Source organism: Epinephelus lanceolatus, chromosome 8 (assembly GCF_041903045.1).
Source record: "Epinephelus lanceolatus isolate andai-2023 chromosome 8, ASM4190304v1, whole genome shotgun sequence".
NCBI lineage: Eukaryota > Metazoa > Chordata > Actinopteri > Perciformes > Serranidae > Epinephelus > Epinephelus lanceolatus.
This window is the reverse complement of record NC_135741.1, coordinates 2450179-2473515: the sequence shown is the minus strand read 5'-3', so window position 1 is coordinate 2473515 and position 23337 is coordinate 2450179. Positions and strand designations below refer to the sequence as shown.

At 41.7% G+C, this 23337-nt stretch overlaps 2 protein-coding genes and 1 long non-coding RNA gene across 3 annotated transcripts; all 3 read right to left on the bottom strand.

Moving 5' to 3' along the window:
• Nucleotides 1–977: 977 nt before the first annotated feature.
• LOC144458275 (galactose-specific lectin nattectin-like) lies at nt 978–6008 on the bottom strand. The gene is made up of 7 exons (XM_033629556.2): nt 5927–6008; nt 5454–5519; nt 5175–5187; nt 4850–4944; nt 1781–1915; nt 1555–1666; nt 978–1209 (listed from the first exon to the last, which is right to left on the bottom strand). The coding sequence occupies exons 2-7, from the start codon at nt 5517–5519 to the stop codon at nt 1142–1144; spliced, it is 489 nt and encodes a 162-aa protein (XP_033485447.2). The 5' UTR covers nt 5927–6008; the 3' UTR covers nt 978–1141.
• Nucleotides 6009–8448: 2440 nt separating this feature from the next.
• LOC144464107 (uncharacterized) lies at nt 8449–12073 on the bottom strand. Its single transcript, XR_013491911.1, has 4 exons — nt 11977–12073; nt 9252–9405; nt 9026–9137; nt 8449–8680 (listed from the first exon to the last, which is right to left on the bottom strand). It is a non-coding gene; the product is annotated as an uncharacterized LOC144464107 (long non-coding RNA).
• Nucleotides 12074–17807: 5734 nt separating this feature from the next.
• Nucleotides 17808–22606, bottom strand: LOC117258547 (galactose-specific lectin nattectin-like). The gene is made up of 7 exons (XM_033629558.2): nt 22524–22606; nt 22247–22312; nt 21968–21980; nt 21638–21732; nt 20244–20378; nt 20018–20129; nt 17808–18035 (listed from the first exon to the last, which is right to left on the bottom strand). The coding sequence occupies exons 2-7, from the start codon at nt 22310–22312 to the stop codon at nt 17968–17970; spliced, it is 489 nt and encodes a 162-aa protein (XP_033485449.2). The 5' UTR covers nt 22524–22606; the 3' UTR covers nt 17808–17967.
• Between the last annotated feature and the right edge of the window lie 731 nt (nt 22607–23337).

The window sequence follows — 23337 nt, the reverse complement described above, 5'->3', positions numbered from 1 at the left end:
TAACAGTTTGTTTGTTGTTTGTCTGACAGGAGCCTTGGTTGAACCTGCTGTGGTTGTTGTATCTTGAAATGGTCGGCATTATTCACATCACAAGAATCTCTGCTTTGAGTTAACTTGAGTTAACTTCTTAAACACGACAGTTGTTTACGCATGATGAGTGTTTACTAAACAACAGGGCTGTCATATTGTCAAGAGATATTTAAAACAGTTGTGTAGTGACCTGATCAAATGCTGCTGCCTAAAAACAGTTTCACATATACTAGTGAAGTCTGGGACACAGTGTCACAGCTCTGTCACTGTGTTTGTACATCTGATGTATCTGCTTCCCAGATTAGCATCCAGATCGTATTATAGTGTGGGCACTACTGTCCTTATATCTGTTGGTACGAGTGCACATGTTGAGGTGTTACCTACTTGTTTGCTGTATGTAACAATGGTGGTTGGCTGAAAAGGTCTTGCATTAAGTGGATAACTGAGGCATGAAATGCAAAATAACCATTTTACACAACACAGATCATCAGAGGAATACTAAATGCCTGAAAAATACTCAGAAGTTTTGTGATGTGGAGTGATTATCACACCATGCAGGTTAATGAGGAAGAGTTTATAAATAAAGTGGGGCTCGGAATGAAAGAGTGAAGAAGTGATGGGAAACTGATCAGACTTGCTCAGTGTGCACAGATATGGTGTAAAATGGCTGATTCAGGAACAACGTTGGTTAAACCTCAAACTGTGCCCATGCTCTTTTGTCCATTAAGTGTAAAACAAAAAATATAATGACAAGCACTCATGATGATCTTCTCCCCATCTAATAACCCTGACAGTTTACATGCTGTAGCACAGTTTGTCCTGTAGATGGTGCTCTCACATTGACTGGAGATCTTCATTCAGAGATGTTATGTGAAAATGTTTCATAACAGTTTTTTGGAAACACTGAGCTTTATGCATGAGATGGTAATAAAAAGAGGTGAGGTAGATTGCTGAACAGGATATATGTGTTTATTGATGAAGCTGAAATCAATTCAGAATTGTTAAGAGATCTTCCAGCAGCGATGTCGTCGAGACTCGACTCCCTGTTAGAAGTGACATTACCAGTGGGGATGTGATATCACCACAGCTGATGTGTCATGGAGGGGAGTGATTACAGGTCTCTGGCACAAGCAAAAGATTTCTTCTGATCACAGGGCGTGTCATTGATGAAATCCTTTCCTGTAGACAAACAATAACAGCACGTCAGAGGGCTCTGCTACGTTTTTTACATTGACATTGTTTTCCTTTTCTCAGTTAGGTAAGTGAAACTTTCTTTTTATAACACTCTCCAAAACCTGAGTTATAAACTGCTTCACTGTTGCAAATGAAAGCATGTATTTTAAAAAAAAAAGACACAACCAAATCCAAAACCATAAAAACGGATCCAAAGTATGAATAAAACAAAAACAATAATGATGTACGGTTACACATTATGAGTTACAAAAGATCATTTTCATGTCTTTAGTACTGAAAAGTTATTTCTAAAAATCTCAATCAAAAAGACAACAGATGATGAACTTTAACCTTTAAAGTTGATCTCCATGCAGTGTTCTTTTCCACCACTGTTGCTGGGCTCCCCTTTGGCCCAGCCTTTGAAGTCAAACAGTGAACCGTCACTGTTGAGCCACACACCCTCCTGAAAGAAAGGTTTTTTACATAGCCATGAACTTCATTTATAAATCCAGCTTGATGTATTTCAGTTATGTTTTAACTGTTTACAGCATGTACATTAAAGAATAGGTGGACTCACGCCTGATGAATCGTAGCTTCCAACCCAAGTGTTTGTATGTGTGCCAGTCACTCTCAGGATCACCTGTCTGAAGGCTTTGTACTGCTCTTGGGTGTGGAGGGAAGCCAGATTTCCACCAAGAGTGGTGCAGAAATGCTGATGAGGAGAATAAAGTGTGGAGAGAAAAAAAAACAAAGTGAGAAAAAATAATACAGAGATGAAGTAAGTTGGATGAGCACAGAGAGAGTTACATTATGTTGGAGACAAAGTGAGAATGTGACAGAGATTGAGTGTGTCGAACTCCTCACATTACTACGTAAACGTTACCCTGTGTACTAACAGAAAAACCAACAAGGGTTTAATTAGTAATTGACACTTAAGCTGAAAATACACCGGCACCCGCAGCATGGCGTATCATGTGACGCACGTTAAGTGCTGCCCTAGCACACACTGGACGCGTTGCGCTGCATCTCGTCAACAGATGACAATGCAGTTATTACAACTTTTACAGAAAGATCTGTACTTCCTTCACCTCTGCATTAGCTTAAAATCACATGTAGACAGCCACTAATTAAACTTGATTTCTCAACCGAACAGCAGATCTCGATCGCTGTGACTCGCCAGGAAGTATCTTTTTGACCATTGTCTTTATAATGACGGTATTGTGAGTTATTTTATGTCTTTATTTATTTATTGACCTCAACAAGTCTCTCATCATCCATTCTTTGTCACACAAGAGACACAGCAACAGCAAAGTTCTCTTTGCATCAATGGTGAGGAGAGGAGTAGAGCTGCCATAGGAGCAGAGAAATGAGCTGCTACGAGAGCTGGTATGTACGAGCAGAGAGTGAGTGGCAGAAATATTTTTTAATTCTGGGGGGTGGTGAGACTGGAGATAGAAGAGTAGCGTGAAGTGCCGTTGGGCGGTGCATCTTGCTGCCACTGGTGTGGGGTCGTACATTATAAATTAATTGGGGCATATTTTTTGATGCGCAGCATTCCCTGCTGGTGTGTTTTGGCCTTTAGCGGACCTGTCGTGGTGACAGCCTAAGAACCCAGTAGACACCAGTGGTGAGGAAGGCCATCTGGCTGAAGAAGGCCTCTCAGGTCTTGCTGCCCCAGGAGTCTCCTGAAGCAGCAGACAGATACCGGTGGGCCAGAAGGGCTGCAGCCATGGCGGTCACTGAAGCAAAAACCCAGCTGTGGGAGGAGTTCAGGGAGGCTATGGAGTTTTAGTTGGCCTCAAGGAATTTCTGGCAAACCACTGGACACCTATTGAAAGGAATGCATCAATGCAGGGCTTGTCTCAGGCTGTGCTCAGCAGAGAAGGAGAACTGCTGAATCAAACCGAGGATAATGTTGAGCAGTGGAAGGAGCACTTTGAGGAATTCCTGAACCCAACCATCACACCCTCTGTGGAGGTGGCAGAGCCTGAAGACTGGGGAACTTTTGTCCATATCCCTGGCAGAGGTTGCTGAGGTAGTTAAAAACCTTCCAGCAGCAAGGCGCAGGGTGCAGATGAGTTTCGCCCTGAGATGCTGAAGGCTCTGGACAGTGTTGGGCTGTCTTGGCTGACATGCTTTTTCAGTGTCGCATGAAGGCTGGGTTTTGTGCCTGTGCAGTGGCAGCCCGGGGTTGTGGTCACTATTTTTACAAAAGGGGACCAGAGTGTGTGCTCCAATTATGGGGGTAACACACTGCTCAGCCTCCCTGGGAAAATTTACTCCAGGGTGCTGAAAAGGAAACTCCAACCGTTCACACCTCGGATTTAGGAGGAGCAATGTGGATTCCGTCCTGGCTGTGGAACAATGGACCAGCTTTTCACCCTTGTCGGGATGCTGGAGGGATTGTAGGAGTTTGCCCATCCAGTCTACATGTGCTTTGTGGACTTGGAGAAGGCTTATGACCGCATCCCTTGGAAAGTCTTGTGGAGGGTACTGCGGATTACGGAATTACAGGGAACTGGGATCATTGAAACAAGCTATCCGGTCCCTGTATGACCAAAGTGACAGCTGCGTCCACATACTCGATGTTAAGTCAGACGTGTTCTCTGTGGGTGTGGGCCTCAGCCAGGTTGTCCCTTGTCACAGATCCTGTTTGTGATATTTATATACACGATCTCAAAGCACTGCCAGGGGAGGAAGAGGTCTGGTTTGGGGACCTCAGAACTGCCTCCCCTTTTTTTTTTTTTTGCACATGACGTGGTTCTGTTGGTTTCATCACACCGTGACCTTCAGCACACACTGGGGTGGTTTGCAGTCGAGTGTGAAGCAGTCAGGATGAGAGTCAGCACCTCCAAATCTGAGGCCATGGACCTCTGCTTGAAATGGATTGGATTGCCCCCTCTGGATTGGGAAAGAGTTCAAGTATCTCAGGGTCTTGTTTACTAGTAAGGGTTGAATGGAGCGTTAGATGGATCGGCAGTTTGGCACGGTGTCTGCAGTGATGCAGGTACTGCACCGTACCATTGTGGTGTGGAGGGAGCTGAGCCGGAACGCAAAACTTTCCATTTACTGGTCCATCTAGGTCCCAACCCTCACCTATGGTCACGAGCTTTGGGTAGTGGTTGAAAGAATGACACTGCGGATACAAGGAGCCGAAATGAGTTTCCTCCATTGGGTGGCTGGGCTCAGCCTTCAGAGATAGGGTGAGGATTGCGGATATTCAGAGGGAGCTCAGAGTAGAGCCGCTGCTCTTTTGCATCAAAAGGGGCCAGTCGAGGTGGTTCAGGCATCTGATTAGGATCCTCCTGGGCGCCTACTGTTAGAGGTGTTCTGGGCACGTCCCACTGGTAGGAGGCACCGGGGCAGACCCAGATCATGCTGGAGGGATTATATATCTCATGGATGAATGGACTTAGCGGATAGTTTTTAAATGAATCATGAAAGTCCACAATAAAATTCTGTGTATTTCAAACCAGTCAAGTTTCAGATTCAGTCGCAGATAATTGTGAAGCTGTTTGAGAGTCTCACTCATATAAAAATGTTCATATGAGCACTTTTACTACTGAGTGATTCTAGTACAGCTGGTTTAAAGCATACACCACAAATACAGTGTGTCAGTTAGAAATGACATCATTTCAAGACATACCTCTGCATCAGCCCAGGTCTTTGGAGTGTGGTGGAACTGGTAACACTTTTTGCCAAATGGAGTCCAACCATCTGGGCAGGTTCTGCAGCACTCATCTGTAACACAATTGAAGATGATTAGAAAGACAATCATGGAAAAACCCTCCAATGGTCCAAATCCAGTGGAGCTGTGAGAATATTGTCCCTCAACTCAATCTTTATAGACAGAAGCTTTTGAGCACAGAGCAATGTTGAAAATCATTTTTGTAGTCTTATCAATAAACTGAAGAGCAGTCACAAAGTGGCAGCTACAGGATGTCACCTCCACCATTCTGAGAAGCACCAACCTTCACATGATGCCTGTGGAGATAAAGACATGATCTTTAGTATCAGACTCATCTTGGATTTGCTTCTATTTATAACTTTAGATTTTAATATAAAAATACAGATGGTGACTTTTATTTCTCAAAATGTGTTTTGTTCACTTCTTCCCTGTTGCAAAATATTAATAAAACATTCATATTTCATGTTGAAAACATGATGTTGGGCTGGAGGACTGGTTTATGTTAAGGTTCAGGTGTCTTAACACCAGAGATCTTTTTAAACCAAATATACATATTACTTACATTTGCTCCAATCCACAGCCCACTGGTCAAACAGAGGACCACAATGAGAAGAAGACTTGATGCCATCTGTGTGAGGACACAGTATATTAGTAATGCAAACTGTGAATTCAAATTACGAAATTAAAATTTGCTAGATTCTTCTTGCAGCAACATTATTTGAAAAGAGGATTTTCCCTTGATGTGAAAATTAAATGTAATAAACAGATAAAAAGGGGACGTCGGTGGCTTAGTGGTAGAGCCCATGTACAAGGCTGTTGCCGCAGCGGCCCGGGCTCGACTCCTGTGGCCCTTTGCTGCATGTCACTCCCTCTCTCTCTCCCCCCTTCACACTTGTCTGTCCTATCCATTAAAGGCTAAAACATGCCCCAAAAAATATCTTAAAAAAAAAAAAGAAAAACAGATAAAAAGTCTTTTTTGTAGATATGAATGAAAACAGCTGATGCAGTGACGAAAGGCAGGAATGAGAGTCTTACCTTGTTGTGATGATCAGGTGAGGTTGCGCTTGCAGCAGTAGCAGGTAGCAGGGTGTCTTCAGTTTATATACCTTCTCTGGGGGTGTTCTGACTCCCAACACCTGAGGCGTGCCTGTCTCTGATTACAGGATACTGTTTACTTACTGTAATGAATAATTAGTAAAATATTGTCTGACGCTTGAGGAAAAACTGTAACGCTCATTCTAAGAAAGTTAATATTAACAATAACTATAATACATTAAATTCAATAGGCGCCTTTCCAAACACCCACAGTCACTTTAGAGAGCATAGAAATAAAACCACATGCAAACATGTACAAAACAGACGGAACAAGGGACATGAACTGGGCAGGCACTATTAAGAGCTGGGATAAAAACAGTACAACTGTATAGCAGGGATACTCAACTTGCTTTGCCCAGGGGCCACTTTTGCAAAATGACAGAATGCCAGGGGCTAGTTAATAACCAAACATTAATGATATATATATATAACCTGTATTTATTCTCGAGAGACATTGAGGTTACCCTCATTTTCAATGCCGTCGAGTTGACAAGCCATTAAAATACTGACAGTGATTACACACAACAATATACATTTAACAAGAAAGACAGTCATCTTAAACAATTACAATTAGAAACACAGTTATCTATGATTAAGATCCTAAACTCTGTGAGTGAAGGGAGTGTGTCTAATTTCAGGATGTATTGTAGTGCGTTCCAAGAGCTAGGGGCATCATAACAAAAGGCAGTCTTACCAATACTTGTACAGACTCGAGGAACTTTGAGTAGCAGCAATTCAGCTGAAAGGGTCATGTAAGTGCCTGAGTTCCACTCCAACAAATTTGCAATATACGGTGGTAATTTGCCTAGAAAGGTCTTAAAAATATATAAAAGCCAGTGCCTCTTGCGCCTTTCCTCAAGAGAGGGCCAACCAACTTTTTCATACAGAACACAGTGGTGAGTATCATATTTATCACCAGTAATAAATCTAAGGGCTGAATGATAGACCGATTCCAGACACTTCAAAGTTGAGGCAGCAGCATGCCTATAGATAATATCACCATAATCCATATTCCACAGATCCATATTTATCAGTACAAATAAAAAAAAGCTATCCTCTCTCATCTTTTACAAGCAAATCCAGTCACAGCCCTGCACAGACAACCTGCACGCATCAGGTGTACACAGGGGCATTTCTAGGATTTGAGTACATTTGAGGCTTAGCCTGAACGTCTGTCGGGGGCCAGGAGGTCCTCCCCTGGTACTTTCTTAATAAATGAGCTCTAATCTGATGTTTTATGTTGACTCTAAAATGCATCAGTCATGAACACAACCGCTTGCTATTGGCTGGATCTCCCCCAACATGAAGTGGAGCAGGGCCTTCCTGACAACACAGGCTCTCATTGGTTATGGATGGCTGTGGGCAGGACATGAATGCTCCTGTTGGGTCACATGAGGTGTCAATCAAAAGGTGAGAATTTGGTGACCATTTTGGAGAGTTCAGATATTTCAAAGGATGCAGTGGTAGTCTGGGGCTTTTTATGTATGTAATAATGTGTTTGAACTGAATATTTTACCGGATTTTGATCATCTCGACCTAACAGTTTGTTTGTTGTTTGTCTGACAGGAGCATTGTTTGAACCTGCTGTGGTTGTTGTATCTTGAAATGGTCGGCCTTATTCACATCACAAGAATCTCTGCTTTACAAACATACAGTATGTTGTATAAGTGAGTTAACTTCTTAAACACAACAGTTGTGTAGTGACCTGATCAAATGCTGCTGCCTAGAAACAGTTTCACATATACTAGTGAAGTCTGGGACACAGTGTCACAGCTCTGTCACTGTGTTTGTACATCTGATGTATCTGCTTCCCAGATTAGCATCCAGATCGTATTATAGTGTGGGCACTACTGTCCTTATATCTGTTGGTACGAGTGCACATGTTGAGGTGTTACCTACTTGTTTGCTGTATGTAACAATGGTGGTTGGCTGAAAAGGTCTTGCATTAAGTGGATAACTGAGGCATGAAATGCAAAATAACCATTTTACACAACACAGATCATCAGAGGAATACTAAATGCCTGAAAAATACTCAGAAGTTTTGTGATGTGGAGTGATTATCACACCATGCAGGTTAATGAGGAAGAGTTTATAAATAAAGTGGGGCTCGGAATGAAAGAGTGAAGAAGTGATGGGAAACTGATCAGACTTGCTCAGTGTGCACAGATATGGTGTAAAATGGCTGATTCAGGAACAACGTTGGTTAAACCTCAAACTGTGCCCATGCTCTTTTGTCCATTAAGTGTAAAACAAAAAATATAATGACAAGCACTCATGATGATCTTCTCCCCATCTAATAACCCTGACAGTTTACATGCTGTAGCACAGTTTGTCCTGTAGATGGTGCTCTCACATTGACTGGAGATCTTCATTCAGAGATGTTATGTGAAAATGTTTCAGAACAGTTTTTTGGAAACACTGAGCTTTATGGATGAGATGGTAATAAAAAGAGGTGAGGCAGATTGCTGAACAGGATATATGTGTTTATTGATGAAGCTGAAATCAATTCAGAATTGTTAAGAGATCTTCCAGCAGCGATGTCGTCGAGACTCGACTCCCTGTTAGAAGTGACATTACCAGTGGGGATGTGATATTACCACAGCTGATGTGTCATGGAGGGGAGTGATTACAGGTCTCTGGCACAAGCAAAAGATTTCTTCTGATCACAGGGTGTGTCATTGATGAAATCCTTTCCTGTAGACAAACAATAACAGCACGTCAGAGGGCTCTGCTACGTTTTTTACATTGACATTGTTTGCCTTTTCTCAATTAGGTAAGTGAAACTTTCTTTTTATAACACTCTCCAAAACCTGAGTTATAAACTGCTTCACTGTTGCAAATGAAAGCATGTATTTTAAAAAAAAAAGACACAACCAAATCCAAAACCATAAAAACGGATCCAAAGTATGAATAAAACAAAAACAATAATGATGTACGGTTACACATTATGAGTTACAAAAGATCATTTTCATGTCTTTAGTACTGAAAAGTTATTTCTAAAAATCTCAATCAAAAAGACAACAGATGATGAACTTTAACCTTTAAAGTTGATCTCCATGCAGTGTTCTTTTCCACCACTGTTGCTGGGCTCCCCTTTGGCCCAGCCTTTGAAGTCAAACAGTGAACCGTCACTGTTGAGCCACACACCCTCCTGAAAGAAAGGTTTTTTACATAGCCATGAACTTCATTTATAAATCCAGCTTGATGTATTTCAGTTATGTTTTAACTGTTTACAGCATGTACATTAAAGAATAGGTGGACTCACGCCTGATGAATCGTAGCTTCCAACCCAAGTGTTTGTATGTGTGCCAGTTACTCTCAGGATCACCTGTCTGAAGGCTTTGTACTGCTCTTGGGTGTGGAGGGAAGCCAGATTTCCACCAAGAGTGCTGCCCTAGCACACACTGCATCACACTGCGCTGCATCTCGTCAACAGATGACAATGCAGTTATTACAACTTTTACAGAAAGATCTGTACTTCCTCCACCTCTGCATTAGCTTAAAATCACATGTAGACAGCCACTAATTAAACTTGATTTCTCAACCGAACAGCAGATCTCGATTGCTATGACTCGCCAGGAAGTATCTTTTTGACCATTGTCTTTATAATGACGGTATTGTGAGTTATTTTATGTCTTTATTTATTTATTGACCTCAACAAGTCTCTCATCATCCATTCTTTGTCACACAAGAGACACAGCAACAGCAAAGTTCTCTTTGCATCAATGGTGAGGAGAGGAGTAGAGCTGCCATAGGAGCAGAGAAATGAGCTGCTACGAGAGCTGGTATGTACGAGCAGAGAGTGAGTGGCAGAAATATTTTTTAATTCTGGGGGGTGGTGAGACTGGAGATAGAAGAGTAGCGTGAAGTGCTGTTGGGCGGTGCATCTTGCTGCCACTGGTGTGGGGTCGTACATTATAAATTAATTGGGGCATATTTTTTGATGCGCAGCATTCCCTGCTGGTGTGTTTTGGCCTTTAGCGGACCTGTCGTGGTGACAGCCTAAGAACCCAGTAGACACCAGTGGTGAGGAAGGCCATCTGGCTGAAGAAGGCCTCTCAGGTCTTGCTGCCCCAGGAGTCTCCTGAAGCAGCAGACAGATACCGGTGGGCCAGAAGGGCTGCAGCCATGGCGGTCACTGAAGCAAAAACCCAGCTGTGGGAGGAGTTCAGGGAGGCTATGGAGTTTTAGTTGGCCTCAAGGAATTTCTGGCAAACCACTGGACACCTATTGAAAGGAATGCATCAATGCAGGGCTTGTCTCAGGCTGTGCTCAGCAGAGAAGGAGAACTGCTGAATCAAACCGAGGATAATGTTGAGCAGTGGAAGGAGCACTTTGAGGAATTCCTGAACCCAACCATCACACCCTCTGTGGAGGTGGCAGAGCCTGAAGACTGGGGAACTTTTGTCCATATCCCTGGCAGAGGTTGCTGAGGTAGTTAAAAACCTTCCAGCAGCAAGGCGCAGGGTGCAGATGAGTTTCGCCCTGAGATGCTGAAGGCTCTGGACAGTGTTGGGCTGTCTTGGCTGACATGCTTTTTCAGTGTCGCATGAAGGCTGGGTTTTGTGCCTGTGCAGTGGCAGCCCGGGGTTGTGGTCACTATTTTTACAAAAGGGGACCAGAGTGTGTGCTCCAATTATGGGGGTAACACACTGCTCAGCCTCCCTGGGAAAATTTACTCCAGGGTGCTGAAAAGGAAACTCCAACCGTTCACACCTCGGATTTAGGAGGAGCAATGTGGATTCCGTCCTGGCTGTGGAACAATGGACCAGCTTTTCACCCTTGTCGGGATGCTGGAGGGATTGTAGGAGTTTGCCCATCCAGTCTACATGTGCTTTGTGGACTTGGAGAAGGCTTATGACCGCATCCCTTGGAAAGTCTTGTGGAGGGTACTGCGGATTACGGAATTACAGGGAACTGGGATCATTGAAACAAGCTATCCGGTCCCTGTATGACCAAAGTGACAGCTGCGTCCACATACTCGATGTTAAGTCAGACGTGTTCTCTGTGGGTGTGGGCCTCAGCCAGGTTGTCCCTTGTCACAGATCCTGTTTGTGATATTTATAGACACGATCTCAAAGCACCGCCAGGGGAGGAAGAGGTCTGGTTTGGGGACCTCAGAACTGCCTCCCCTTTTTTTTTTTTTTTGCACATGAGGTGGTTCTGTTGGTTTCATCACACCGTGACCTTCAGCACACACTGGGGTGGTTTGCAGTCGAGTGTGAAGCAGTCAGGATGAGAGTCAGCACCTCCAAATCTGAGGCCATGGACCTCTGCTTGAAATGGATTGGATTGCCCCCTCTGGATTGGGAAAGAGTTCAAGTATCTCAGGGTCTTGTTTACTAGTAAGGGTTGAATGGAGCGTTAGATGGATCGGCAGTTTGGCACGGTGTCTGCAGTGATGCAGGTACTGCACCGTACCATTGTGGTGTGGAGGGAGCTGAGCCAGAACGCAAAACTTTCCATTTACTGGTCCATCTAGGTCCCAACCCTCACCTATGGTCACGAGCTTTGGGTAGTGGTTGAAAGAATGACATTGCGGATACAAGCAGCCGAAATGAGTTTCCTCCATTGGGTGGCTGGGCTCAGCCTTTAGAGATAGGGTGAGGATTGCGGATATTCAGAGGGAGCTCAGAGTAGAGCCGCTGCTCTTTTGCATCAAAAGGGGCCAGTCGAGGTGGTTCAGGCATCTGATTAGGATCCTCCTGGGCGCCTACTGTTAGAGGTGTTCTGGGCACGTCCCACTGGTAGGAGGCCCCGGGGCAGACCCAGATCATGCTGGAGGGATTATATATCTCATGGATGAATGGATTTAGCGGATAGTTTTTAAATGAATCATGAAAGTCCACAATAAAATTCTGTGTATTTCAAACCAGTCAAGTTTCAGATTCAGTCGCAGATAATTGTGAAGCTGTTTGAGAGTCTCACTCATATAAAAATGTTCATATGAGCAGTGTGTCAGTTAGAAATGACATCATTTCAAGACATACCTCTACATCAGCCCAGGTCTTTGGAGCGTGGTGGAACTGGTAACACTTTTTGCCAAATGGAGTCCAACCATCTGGGCAGGTTCTGCAGCACTCATCTGTAACACAATTGAAGATGATTAGAAAGACAATCATGGAAAAACCCTCCAATGGTCCAAATCCAGTGGAGCTGTGAGAATATTGTCCCTCAACTCAATCTTTATAGACAGAAGCTTTTGAGCACAGAGCAATGTTGAAAATCATTTTTGTAGTCTTATCAATAAACTGAAGAGCAGTCACAAAGTGGCAGCTACAGGATGTCACCTCCACCATTCACCAGCACCAAGCACCAACCTTCACATGACGCCTGTGGAGATAAAGACATGATCTTTAGTATCAGACTCATCTTGGATTTGCTTCTATTTATAACTTTAGATTTTAATATAAAAATACAGATGGTGACTTTTATTTCTCAAAATGTGTTTTGTTCACTTCCTCCCTGTTGCAAAATATTAATAAAACATTCATATTTCATGTTAAAAACATGATGTTGGGCTGGAGGAGCTCTCAGAGGACTGGTTTATGTTAAGGTTCAGGTGTCTTAACACCAGAGATCTTTTTAAAATAAATATACATATTACATACATTTGCTCCAATCCACAGCCCACTGGTCGAACAGAGGACCACATTGAGAAGAAGACTTGATGCCATCTGTGTGAGGACACAGTATATTAGTAATGCAATCTGTGAATTCAAATTATGAAATTAAAATTTGCTAGATTCTTCTTGCAGCAACATTATTTGAAAAGAGGATTTTCCCTTGACGTGAAAATTAAATGTAATAAACAGATAAAAAGTCTTTTCTGTAGCAATGAATGAAAATAGCTGATGCAGTGATGACAGGCAGGAATGAGAGCCTTACCTTGTTGTGATGATCAGGTGAGGTTGCACTTGCAGCAGTAGCAGGTAGCAGGGTGTCTTTGAGAGGGAAACAGTTTATATATCTTCTCTGCGAGTGTTCTGACTCCAACACCTGTGGTTTGTCTTTGTTTTGATCACAATGTAATGTTTAATTATTGTAATAAATAATTAGTAATGTCTTGGCTCAAACTTGAGGAAAACCTGGAACGCTCTTCCAAGAAAATTAGTAACAAAATCATTACAATACATTTTATTTATTAGGCATCTTTCCAAACACCTAAGGTCACTTTACAGAGCATAAACATAAAACCACATGCCAGCATGTACAAAACAGACGCAACAAGGGTCATGAATTTGGCAGACACTATTAAGAGTTGGGATAAAAAGACTTAGACTAATAATTGAACACTGATAATATTTATCAGTACAAATAAAACACTAGAATTACAGCCCCACGGTTATATGCCTCTGTGCACCAGTCAGGTTTCTCCTGCAGTTTATATCTGTGAAGAAATTTTGTTGTGTTACAGCCTTTAGCTGTGGTCAGGAAAGGAGATGGGTGATGGTTATGCTTAAAGTGACAGTCAGGTCAGCAGGAGGCCTAAAAGAGGACTCGAGGTCAGGCTACATGACCTTTGGTATGTATGCGCTCCATCTATTGTCTCCCAGTTGTGGCGGAGGGAGTACAGCTGCCCAGATAAGGGTCACGTTTCCCAGATTGCTCTTAGCGCTAAGAGCTTCTTAAGAACGCTCTTAAGCCTCCCGTGAAAGAAAAACGCGTTTCCCAGATCGCTCTTAGCTTAAGAAGATCTTTCACTAAGAAGGAGTTGTAAGATCGAGCTGACCCACTCTTAACAATCTTCTTAGCGACCAAACGCTGTTACTTCCTTACGTACTTGATCATCTATGTAATATATATTAAAGGGAAATTTCGTTTTATTTCAACCTGTCTCCTATCGTCCTAATATCGCCTTATTTTCAAGGTCTGGATGTGACCGAGGACGAGACACCTCCACCTGGAGTAGCATCCAGCTGGGCTTTATCTAGAGCTCGCCAGATATATTTCGGCCGCGCTTTGGAAAACAGAGCTAAATGATAAACAAACATGGCAGCACACCGGTAAGGTAAGACAACACGTTTACATGTTGTTTTCTATATGTTCTCTGACATTTATCCTAACGATATGAGGCGGTCTTTGTGGAGAAAAAGCTTGTTTAGTGGACTAACTTTGCACTTGAAGGTTTTAACAGGTCTGACGCTACTATGCGCCCCGGCTGTATCTAAGCTAACGGCTAACATGCTAACTATTATTTTTATGTCACTAGTCACTTGAAACAAATTTAGGACGATAGGAGACAGGTTGAAATAAAACGAAATTTCCCTTTAATATATATTACATAGATGATCAAGTACGTAAGGAAGTAACACATAATTTTACACTTAACACTGACAGTAATCAGTGTGTAGCTGCTGCCATGTTGAGGCAGAGGGTACTGTCTGTAGCTCTGGTTGAGGGTGAGAGGCTGTCAGCAGATAAACAGAGATCTGTGTGGGTACATGAGACCCTAAAAAAGAGGCTGGATCATGGGGAGTACCACCAGTTGGTCCAGGAGCTTCTCCTCCATCATGGATGTTTAAAGTACTGCACTTACATGGTTCCACGCCTGCTGCTTTCTATTGCGGTTTGTAAAGTCATATAGCTTTGGGTATACAGCAACCACTAACACCAGTTTCCTGTTTACCACCTGTAAACTTGTTGTTGTGACCACCACAGAAGACCACAGAAGTTTTTTCGGCTCGAGGAGTTCAGAGCGCTCTGGCAAAAACACCAGGCACCTAGAGCGCAGAAACACGAGGCGCGTAGCAAAAACAGTGAGTTTGATTATCATTAAAAGATAATTACAAAAGCCGCCTCCAGCTGCTGAAACTCTTTGTGTGTGATCGGGGCCTAAGACTACATATGAGTGAGTCTCATCATTTTATGTTTTATAGATTTTCCATCCAAACATTTGGATTTTATATTGTCTCACAGAATAAAAACGCTCACATGATCAAAGCGCCAAAACTGTTGTAAGATTTACTCAGGTTTTCTGAGGGGAGTTTGGTGCAGAGGCTTTTAAGTTGGAAGAAACCAAGCAGTTCCTGGAATGGTGCTCAGGGTCAAAAGCTCAGCACTTTTGAATGTTTTATTGTGTGAACTCATTAACATCACCATTATGTGCTGAGAGTGAATGTGAATTAAATGTTTTGCAGTGCAAAATGTACGCAGCTCGGAGACAGCTGATGTACAGTAAAGCTTGCTCTTATTTGAACATACATATATAGAAAAGACAGGAGGTAGTTCCAAAGAGATGCTCCTCTGTATGTTGGTGGATATTGATTAAGGGAAGTGTGAGAATATGGAAGATAAAAGTCACCATGTTTTCATCTGATCTGTAGTCAGCTGATAATTGCTGTCATATAAACAAAACAAATCTCTTACTATTTTTATAATTACACACAATATCCATAATCAGACCCATACAACATCAACCAAGAGCTAAAATGTTCACCCCATCCTCTTATACACTGTAACCATCACTTCCCAAACCTCTATTATAATCCATTTTTTTTTGATCACACATTTCATAGCCTCTGTTGCTGCAGGTAAATGTTGCGTACTGAAAATCCTGTTAAACAGACCCAGGGTGGATTCTGTGAATACAGCTGGAAAGGTAATCGGTGGATTTGAATAAATCCCTCAGGGGTGTTGAATTAAGTTGGTTCTGTTTAACTTAGAACTAAAGGATCAGCATGAGCCAACAGGCCAGTAGCAGTGCTGTCCTGAAATTGGAGTGCCACCAAAGTTAAGAATTCCAATATTTGATTTCCGTGGTTGTGGAAAGTTCAGTCAATATTTATGATGCATTACTCAGTCTCAAACTTGTGATGCCAGTGATGGAATAAAAAAGTCTGCAGCTGCTCCACAGATGATGAATGGGTGACTGGTTTAGGCTTTGCTTTTGCTTTTTTCAATACCAAAATGAGCTTTATTCTGTTGTAGTGGTCTCAGCTCTGAAACAGAAAAAAGTACAGTGGTATGCAAACGTTTGGGCACCCCTGATCAAAAATACTTTACTGTGAATAGTTAAGTGAGTAGAAGATGAACTGATCTCCAAAAGGCATGAAGTTAAAGATGACACATTTCTTTAATATTTTAAGCAAGATTACTTTTTTATTTCAAAATTTGACAGTTTCAGAAAAAGAAAAAAAAGAAAAGGGCCATCGCCACACCATCACATAGTTTCCCCACTGACTGTTTTTGGCCTCTCCTTCCTGCTCAGCTTGCATTTGGGGATTTTAACAGTGTGTTATTATTTCAGCTGTTGTCTGACAGCAGCAGGTGTGTTATTCGAGTGGAGTCTTTCACTGTGATCAGAGGGCTGGGAGCAGGACAGGAAGTATTTAAATCCTTAAATGTTGGAAAAAGTAACCAATACCACACTGTAGAAATACTGTTACAAGTGACATTCCTGCATTTACAATGTTACGTATGTAAAAGTGTGTATGTATAAACAGAAAAATGTACTTAAAGTTTTACAAGTAAAAGTACTGTAAAATGTCCCCTGTGACTGGTGTAGTCTGCGACTGTATCTGATCTCATCAGGTATTCTGAGTCATTCATGTCACAGCAGGATTTTACTGTTGGAGTTGAGGTGGTAGTATGTTGATACAATTGCAGTTGCACCTACGCCCTCCTGTTACACTCTTAAACTCGGTTCCTGCATAACTCTTTCTTGTCTTACGATCGAAATTATTTTAAACTTTTAAGTTTTGCTCGACACATCCAGGATTGTTTTGTCTTTCCTGAGGTTTCTTTCTTTTTGTCTGTGCCTTCAGTAACATTGTACCTGAAGCGACGAAGCCAGCCGATTGCAACAATGTTTTTTTAAACGCGTTGATAATAACTTTGATAATAATATCAAAGGGCCAACTAGATTGTTTTCACCATTATTATAAGCGAGTAGCCATAGCTAAATAGATGAGTTTCTGTTCGGCTTGCAACTCCGTCAAAGATTCATCAGATCCAGCGGCTGCCAGCCACTTGTCCAAGTGTCTGCAGAGCAGGGACTCTTTGGTCGAAACAAGAGACTTTCCGCCTCCTAAAATCACCGACGTGTAAGGACCACATAAAGGACACTGCCTTCAGGCTCCACCGCCCCTCACTGCTGTGTTCCAGTTTGTATCACCCTGCTGGAAGGCTGTGAAGTGAAGCTGGGAGTCGACAGCGGCAGTCCAGGGTCCCCGAGAAACATCCGGCTGAGTCATCTCTTCTCAAAGTCGGCCAAATCCCCCTCACCTGATGCAGCTGCTGTGTTGTGATCAGAGTTGATGTCAAATAGGGGACTTATTTATTCTGATCTTAATTTAGGTTTCGTTAGGTAAATGGTTTTGCGCATCCCTGCGTCCCCAATTTATCTATAGTCACATACTGACACAAGTGTTACCTCTTGTCTTAATCCATCTATACATACTGTCGATTTTGTGTTATTTCATATTGTCCTCATTTACTGTTCATTTACTCAGTTGTTAAAACATTTACCCCTCAATAAATCTTCTTTTATCGCCAAGACGTTGTCTGTGAATATTTCTTTTGAGCAGGAACTAAGATCACCGTATGGAGAATTCATAATCCAGATATTGAGATTGATTCATAATTGATAAGTGTTCTGACGAATCAATAATTGGTTTTCGAAGTTATTAATTTGATTAGTTGCTTCCCTCCATAGGAGGGTGGTGCCCCAAATTTTATTACGAGTGCAGACATTTTCTAAAGGTATTGCTCCTACAACACTGTGCTTCAGAGATGTTATGTGAAAATGTTTCAGAACAGTTTTTTGGAAACACTGAGCTTTATGCATGAGATGGTAATAAAAAGAGGTGAGGCAGATTGCTGAACAGGATATATGTGTTTATTGATGAAGCTGAAATCAATTCAGAATTGTCAAGAGATCTTCCAGCAGCGATGTCGTCGAGACTCGACTCCCTGTTAGAAGTGACATTATCAGTGGGGATGTGATATCACCACAGCTGATGTGTCATGGAGGGGAGTGATTACAGGTCTCTGGCACAAACAAAAGCCTTCTTCTGATCACAGGGTATGTCATTGACGAAATCCTTTCCTGTAGACAAACAATGACAGCACGTCAGAGGGCTTTGCTATGCGTTTTTTACATTGACATTGTTTGCCTTTTCTCAATTAAGTGAAACTTTCTTTTTATAACATTCTCCAAAACCTGAGTTATAAACTGCTTCACTGTTGCAAATGAAAGCACATATTTAAAAAACCGTAAAGAAACCAGGGGTGCAAACTTGTTGCTGTTTTGAATACAAAATAGGTTTGTGTTTGCCCTCATGCCTTCAGTTATGATAACTTTACTTGGCTAATATGACTATGTGTCAATCTGGGACTGTCATTTAGCCTGCAGACTGTAATCTCCCCATACCGAATGAACTCACTGTCTCCACTTGAAGCAGCCGAGCAGGGATTCTCAATAGAACAGTTAATAGTTTGAAGGCTGATCAGAAGAGCCAATCAGTAACCCTCTCTGATGATGTCACATCGTGAACGACAAATAGCTGTTGACGTCATCAGGAGGACAGCCAGTTAACTGCTGGAAGCATTCAGCTGAAACCAACTGGTTGCATTGAGTTACATGACGATGCATTCAAGCTCTATTCATGAAAAATGAGTACTGAGTGAAGGTTAATTCCAAGCCAGCATTTGTATGTGGGGCCCATGTGGGTAGTTTATATATATATGGGATTGTCCACAGGTCCTATAACGGCCCCATGCCACATGCCAACACGGATGAGTTCACCTGTGGGACCCACATGGGTAATGGCACAGCTACATGGGTACCAAGTGGGTATGAGCCCAAAATGGGCTTCTAATCTTGGGCCCACAGATGAACCCATCCATGTGGGCAACTGGCATGGGGCTATTATGGAAGCCATTAACAGTCTCATATCAGGCCCAGTTTTCAGCCCATTTACTACCCTCATGGGCCCTGCATACAAAAGTTGGCTGGGTTGTAACGTAATCTTGTAAAATGTAGTTATGGACGAGAAACATCAATAAATTCAGGCTGAAGGAGTAATTTGTGTCTTCACAGCCATATAAAATAGATATTAGAGAGGGAATTGTGATATATTACATCTAGTAAAAAGGCCTTTGAAGCAATTGTTAAAAACAATGTTTTTCATGTGAAAGGAGGTTATGTTAAAGGTTGTTTCAGAAATCTGTATGACTGAATTAGTTCCCATTTAAAGGCAGTTTGACGAAGGACTGAATGACTTGAATGATTTCTTTGTTTCCCTGGCACAAAAGGGGGAATAAATAACAACAAAACAACCACTGGTATTGGCCCAGAAATTCACAGTTAGTCATCCCTAATATAAATGACGAAATGTTGGGAATTAGCTAAATGGACCTACGTTACTTGTGATGTAGTTAAACACAACACGTGTTAAATCATGTTGCCTAAGAAAGGGGCAAATGTCAAGCTCACTGAAAATGACAGAAGCTGAATTGTGTCAGATTTTCTTTTAGTTGTAGTACTTGTAAAATCTGTTTATAATCTTCATATCTGATCCCTGTCTTTAACTGACCAACAGCAGTTGTAGTAGCAAAGTGAAGCGCAAGAACCAAATACATTTTTACAGCTGCAATGTAGAACAATGTCCTTTTATACAATTTTGGACCCAGCTGTGCCCTCTCTTGTGCCCTGAACTGATGTCTCCCTTAAGGTACTTTTGTAGCAGTATGATTCCAATAATTCTAGGGCAACTTTTTTCCCCCAGTATCATTGTGCTGAAATTGTCTGGAAATCCATGTGTTAATGCTGATGTTTAAAAAAAAAAAAAAGTCTTCTGGGCCAAGGGTGGAAACTTCCTTAATGAGTTTGCAACATTGGAAACAATCCAAAACAAAACAAAACAGATCCAAAGTAAAAATGAAACACAATAATGATGTAAGGTTCCACCACATTATGAGTTACAAAAGATCCTTTTCATATCTTAAGTATTGATATTTTTTTCCCACACTACTTTTCAATTTAAACAAAAATCCCAATCTAAAAGACAACAGATGATGAACTTTAACCTTCAAAGTTGATCTCCATGCAGTTTTCATTTCCGCCAACATTGTTGGGCTCCCCTTTGGCCCAGCCTTTGAAGTCAAACAGTGAACCGTCACTGTTGAGCCACACACCCTCCTGAAAGAAAGGTTTTTTACATAGCCATGAACTTCATTTATAAATCCAGCTTGATGTATTTCAGTTATGTTTTAACTGTTTACAGCATGTACGTTAAAGAATAGATGGACTCACGCCTGATGAATCGTAGCCTCCGACCCAAGTGTTTGTATGTGTGCCAGTCACTCTCAGGATCATCTGTCTGAAGGCTTTGTACTGCTCTTGGGTGTGGAGGGAAGCCAGATTTCCACCAAGAGTGGTGCAGAAATGCTGATGAGGAGAATAAAGTGTGGAGAGAAAGAAGACAAAGTGAGAAAAAATAATACAGAGATGAAGTAAGTTGGATGAGCACAGAGAGAGTTACATTATGTTGGGGACAAAGTGAGAATGTGACAGAGACTGAGTGTGACGCACACAGTGTGGAGCAAAAGAGACGTGGAGCAAACATTTTGGTGTTGTCTGTCCACCCGTCCCATTGTTGTGAACATGATATCTCTAGAGCGCCTTAAGGGAATTTCTTCTAATTTGACACAGACGTCCACTTCGACTGAAAAATAAACTGATAACAATTTGATGGTCAAAGGTCAAAACAGTGTGACCTCACAAAACGTGTTTTTGGCCATAACTCAAGAATTCTTGCATAAATTATGACAAAACTTCACACAAAGGGAAAAAAAGGATAAAATGATGAAGTGATGACATTTTATATCCAAAAGGTCAAAGGTCAGCTTCACTGTGACATCGTAATGTTTAGCATAAAATACTTTCCTGGCCATTATTCAGCGTTGCATCTCAGGAACAGAAGGGGAGACATTTGGTCAGATACTGAAATGGTGACTCTAATCATGAAACTGTGCTGATTGTATAGATCTTCTGTGCTGTCGGGGGAAGATGTGTGTGAAGTTGGGATGTTGATATTGGATTCATTGCCGATATCAGATATGCTGATGTATAACAACTCATTTGGCCGATACCAGTATTGACATATCCACTTTTTTCCCCATCTAATTTTAGTGATCATCAACTCTCTTCTGTAGTGGAATTAACATCATATTATCCATGTATACTCTTATCGTGACGGCCCACCAGCAGATGGAGACAATACTTTTTAGTGTATGTAATATTCATTCATTGTGCAAAATAACAAAAAGCATGTTGCCCGATTCTGATTCTCATTTTAGAGCCGATGATGGCAAATACAGATGACGTACCCAATCTATTGTGCATTCCTAGTGTGAAGCGTCCATGTTTTTGTAGACATGGATGTAAACTGTAGAAGAAACTTGACTGGTTCGCAAAGGCATGACACTGCGGGCGTTAATTATAGTCTGCAATAAAATTCTGTGTATTTCAAACCAATCAAGTGTCAGATTCAGTCACAGATAATTGTGAAGCTGTTTGAGAGTCTCACTCATATAAAAATGTTCATATGAGCACTTTTACTACTGAGTGATTCTAGTGCAGCTGGTTTAAAGCATACACCACAAATACAGTGTGTCAGTTAGAAATGACATCATTTCAAGACATACCTCTGCATCAGCCCAGGTCTTTGGAGCTTTGTGGAACTGGTAACACCTGAAGTCAAACAGAGTCCAACCATCTGGGCAGGTTCTGCAGCACTCATCTGTAACACAATTGAAGATGATTAGAAAGACAATCATGGAAAAACCCTCCAATGGTCCAAATCCAGTGGAGCTGTGAGAATATTGTCCCTCAACTCAATCTTTATAGACAGAAGCTTTTGAGCACAGAGCAATGTTGAAAATCATTTTTGTAGTCTTATCAATAAACTGAAGAGCAGTCACAAAGTGGCAGCTACAGGATGTCACCTCCACCATTCACCAGCACCAAGCACCAACCTTCACATGACGCCTGTGGAGATAAAGACACGATCTTTAGTATCAGACTCATCTTGGATTTGCTTCTATTTGTAACTTTAGATTTTAATATAAAAATACAGATGGTGACTTTTATTTCTCAAAATGTGTTTTGTTCACTTCCTCCCTGTTGCAAAATATTAATAAAACATTCATATTTCATGTTGAAAACATGATGTTGGGCTGGAGGACTGGTTTATGTTAAGGTTCAGGTGTCTTAACACCAGAGATCTTTTTAAACCAAATATACATATTACTTACATTTGCTCCAATCCACAGCCCACTGGTCAAACAGAGGACCACAATGAGAAGAAGACTTGATGCCATCTGTGTGAGGACACAGTATATTAGTAATGCAAACTGTGAATTCAAATTACGAAATTAAAATTTGCTAGATTCTTCTTGCAGCAACATTATTTGAAAAGAGGATTTTCCCTTGATGTGAAAATTAAATGTAATAAACAGATAAAAAGTCTTTCCTGTAGATATGAATGAAAACAGCTGATGCAGTGATGACAGGCAGGAATGAGAGCCTTACCTTGTTGTGATGATCAGGTGAGGTTGCACTTGCAGCAGTAGCAGGTAGCAGGGTGTCTTTGAGAGGGAAACAGTTTATATATCTTCTCTGCGAGTGTTCTGACTCCAACACCTGTGGTTTGTCTTTGTTTTGATCACAATGTAATGTTTAATTATTGTAATAAATAATTAGTAATGTCTTGGCTCAAACTTGAGGAAAACCTGGAACGCTCTTCCAAGAAAATTAGTAACAAAATCATTACAATACATTTTATTTATTAGGCATCTTTCCAAACACCTAAGGTCACTTTACAGAGCATAAACATAAAACCACATGCCAGCATGTACAAAACAGACGCAACAAGGGTCATGAATTTGGCAGACACTATTAAGAGTTGGGATAAAAAGACTTAGACTAATAATTGAACACTGATAATATTTATCAGTACAAATAAAACACTAGAATTACAGCCCCACGGTTATATGCCTCTGTGCACCAGTCAGGTTTCTCCTGCAGTTTATATCTGTGAAGAAATTTTGTTGTGTTACAGCCTTTAGCTGTGGTCAGGAAAGGAGATGGGTGATAGTTATGCTTAAAGTGACAGTCAGGTCAGCAGGAGGCCTAAAAGAGGACTCGAGGTCAGGCTACATGACCTTTGGTATGTATGCGCTCCATCTATTGTCTCCCAGTTGTGGCGGAGGGAGTACAGCTGCCCAGATAAGGGTCGCGTTTCCCAGATTGCTCTTAGCGCTAAGAGCTTCTTAAGAACGCTCTTAAGCCTCCCGTGAAAGAAAAACGCGTTTCCCAGATCGCTCTTAGCTTAAGAAGATCTTTC

Excerpts from the sequence above, each read along its gene's own strand:
- LOC144458275 (XM_033629556.2), bottom strand. The coding sequence starts at position 5,519 with ATGGCATCAAGTCTTCTTCTCATTGTGGTCCTCTGTTTGACCAGTGGG. Across the intron at positions 1,916-4,849 it reads AGACCTGGGCTGATGCAGAG|CATTTCTGCACCACTCTTGG; the intron begins GTATGTCTTGAA and ends TCTCCTCATCAG. Across the intron at positions 1,210-1,554 it reads CATGGAGATCAACTTTAAAG|GAAAGGATTTCATCAATGAC; the intron begins GTTAAAGTTCAT and ends GTTTGTCTACAG.
- LOC117258547 (XM_033629558.2), bottom strand. The coding sequence starts at position 22,312 with ATGGCATCAAGTCTTCTTCTCATTGTGGTCCTCTGTTTGACCAGTGGG. Across the intron at positions 20,379-21,637 it reads AGACCTGGGCTGATGCAGAG|CATTTCTGCACCACTCTTGG; the intron begins GTATGTCTTGAA and ends TCTCCTCATCAG. Across the intron at positions 20,130-20,243 it reads GAGGCTACGATTCATCAGGC|GAGGGTGTGTGGCTCAACAG; the intron begins GTGAGTCCATCT and ends CCTTTCTTTCAG.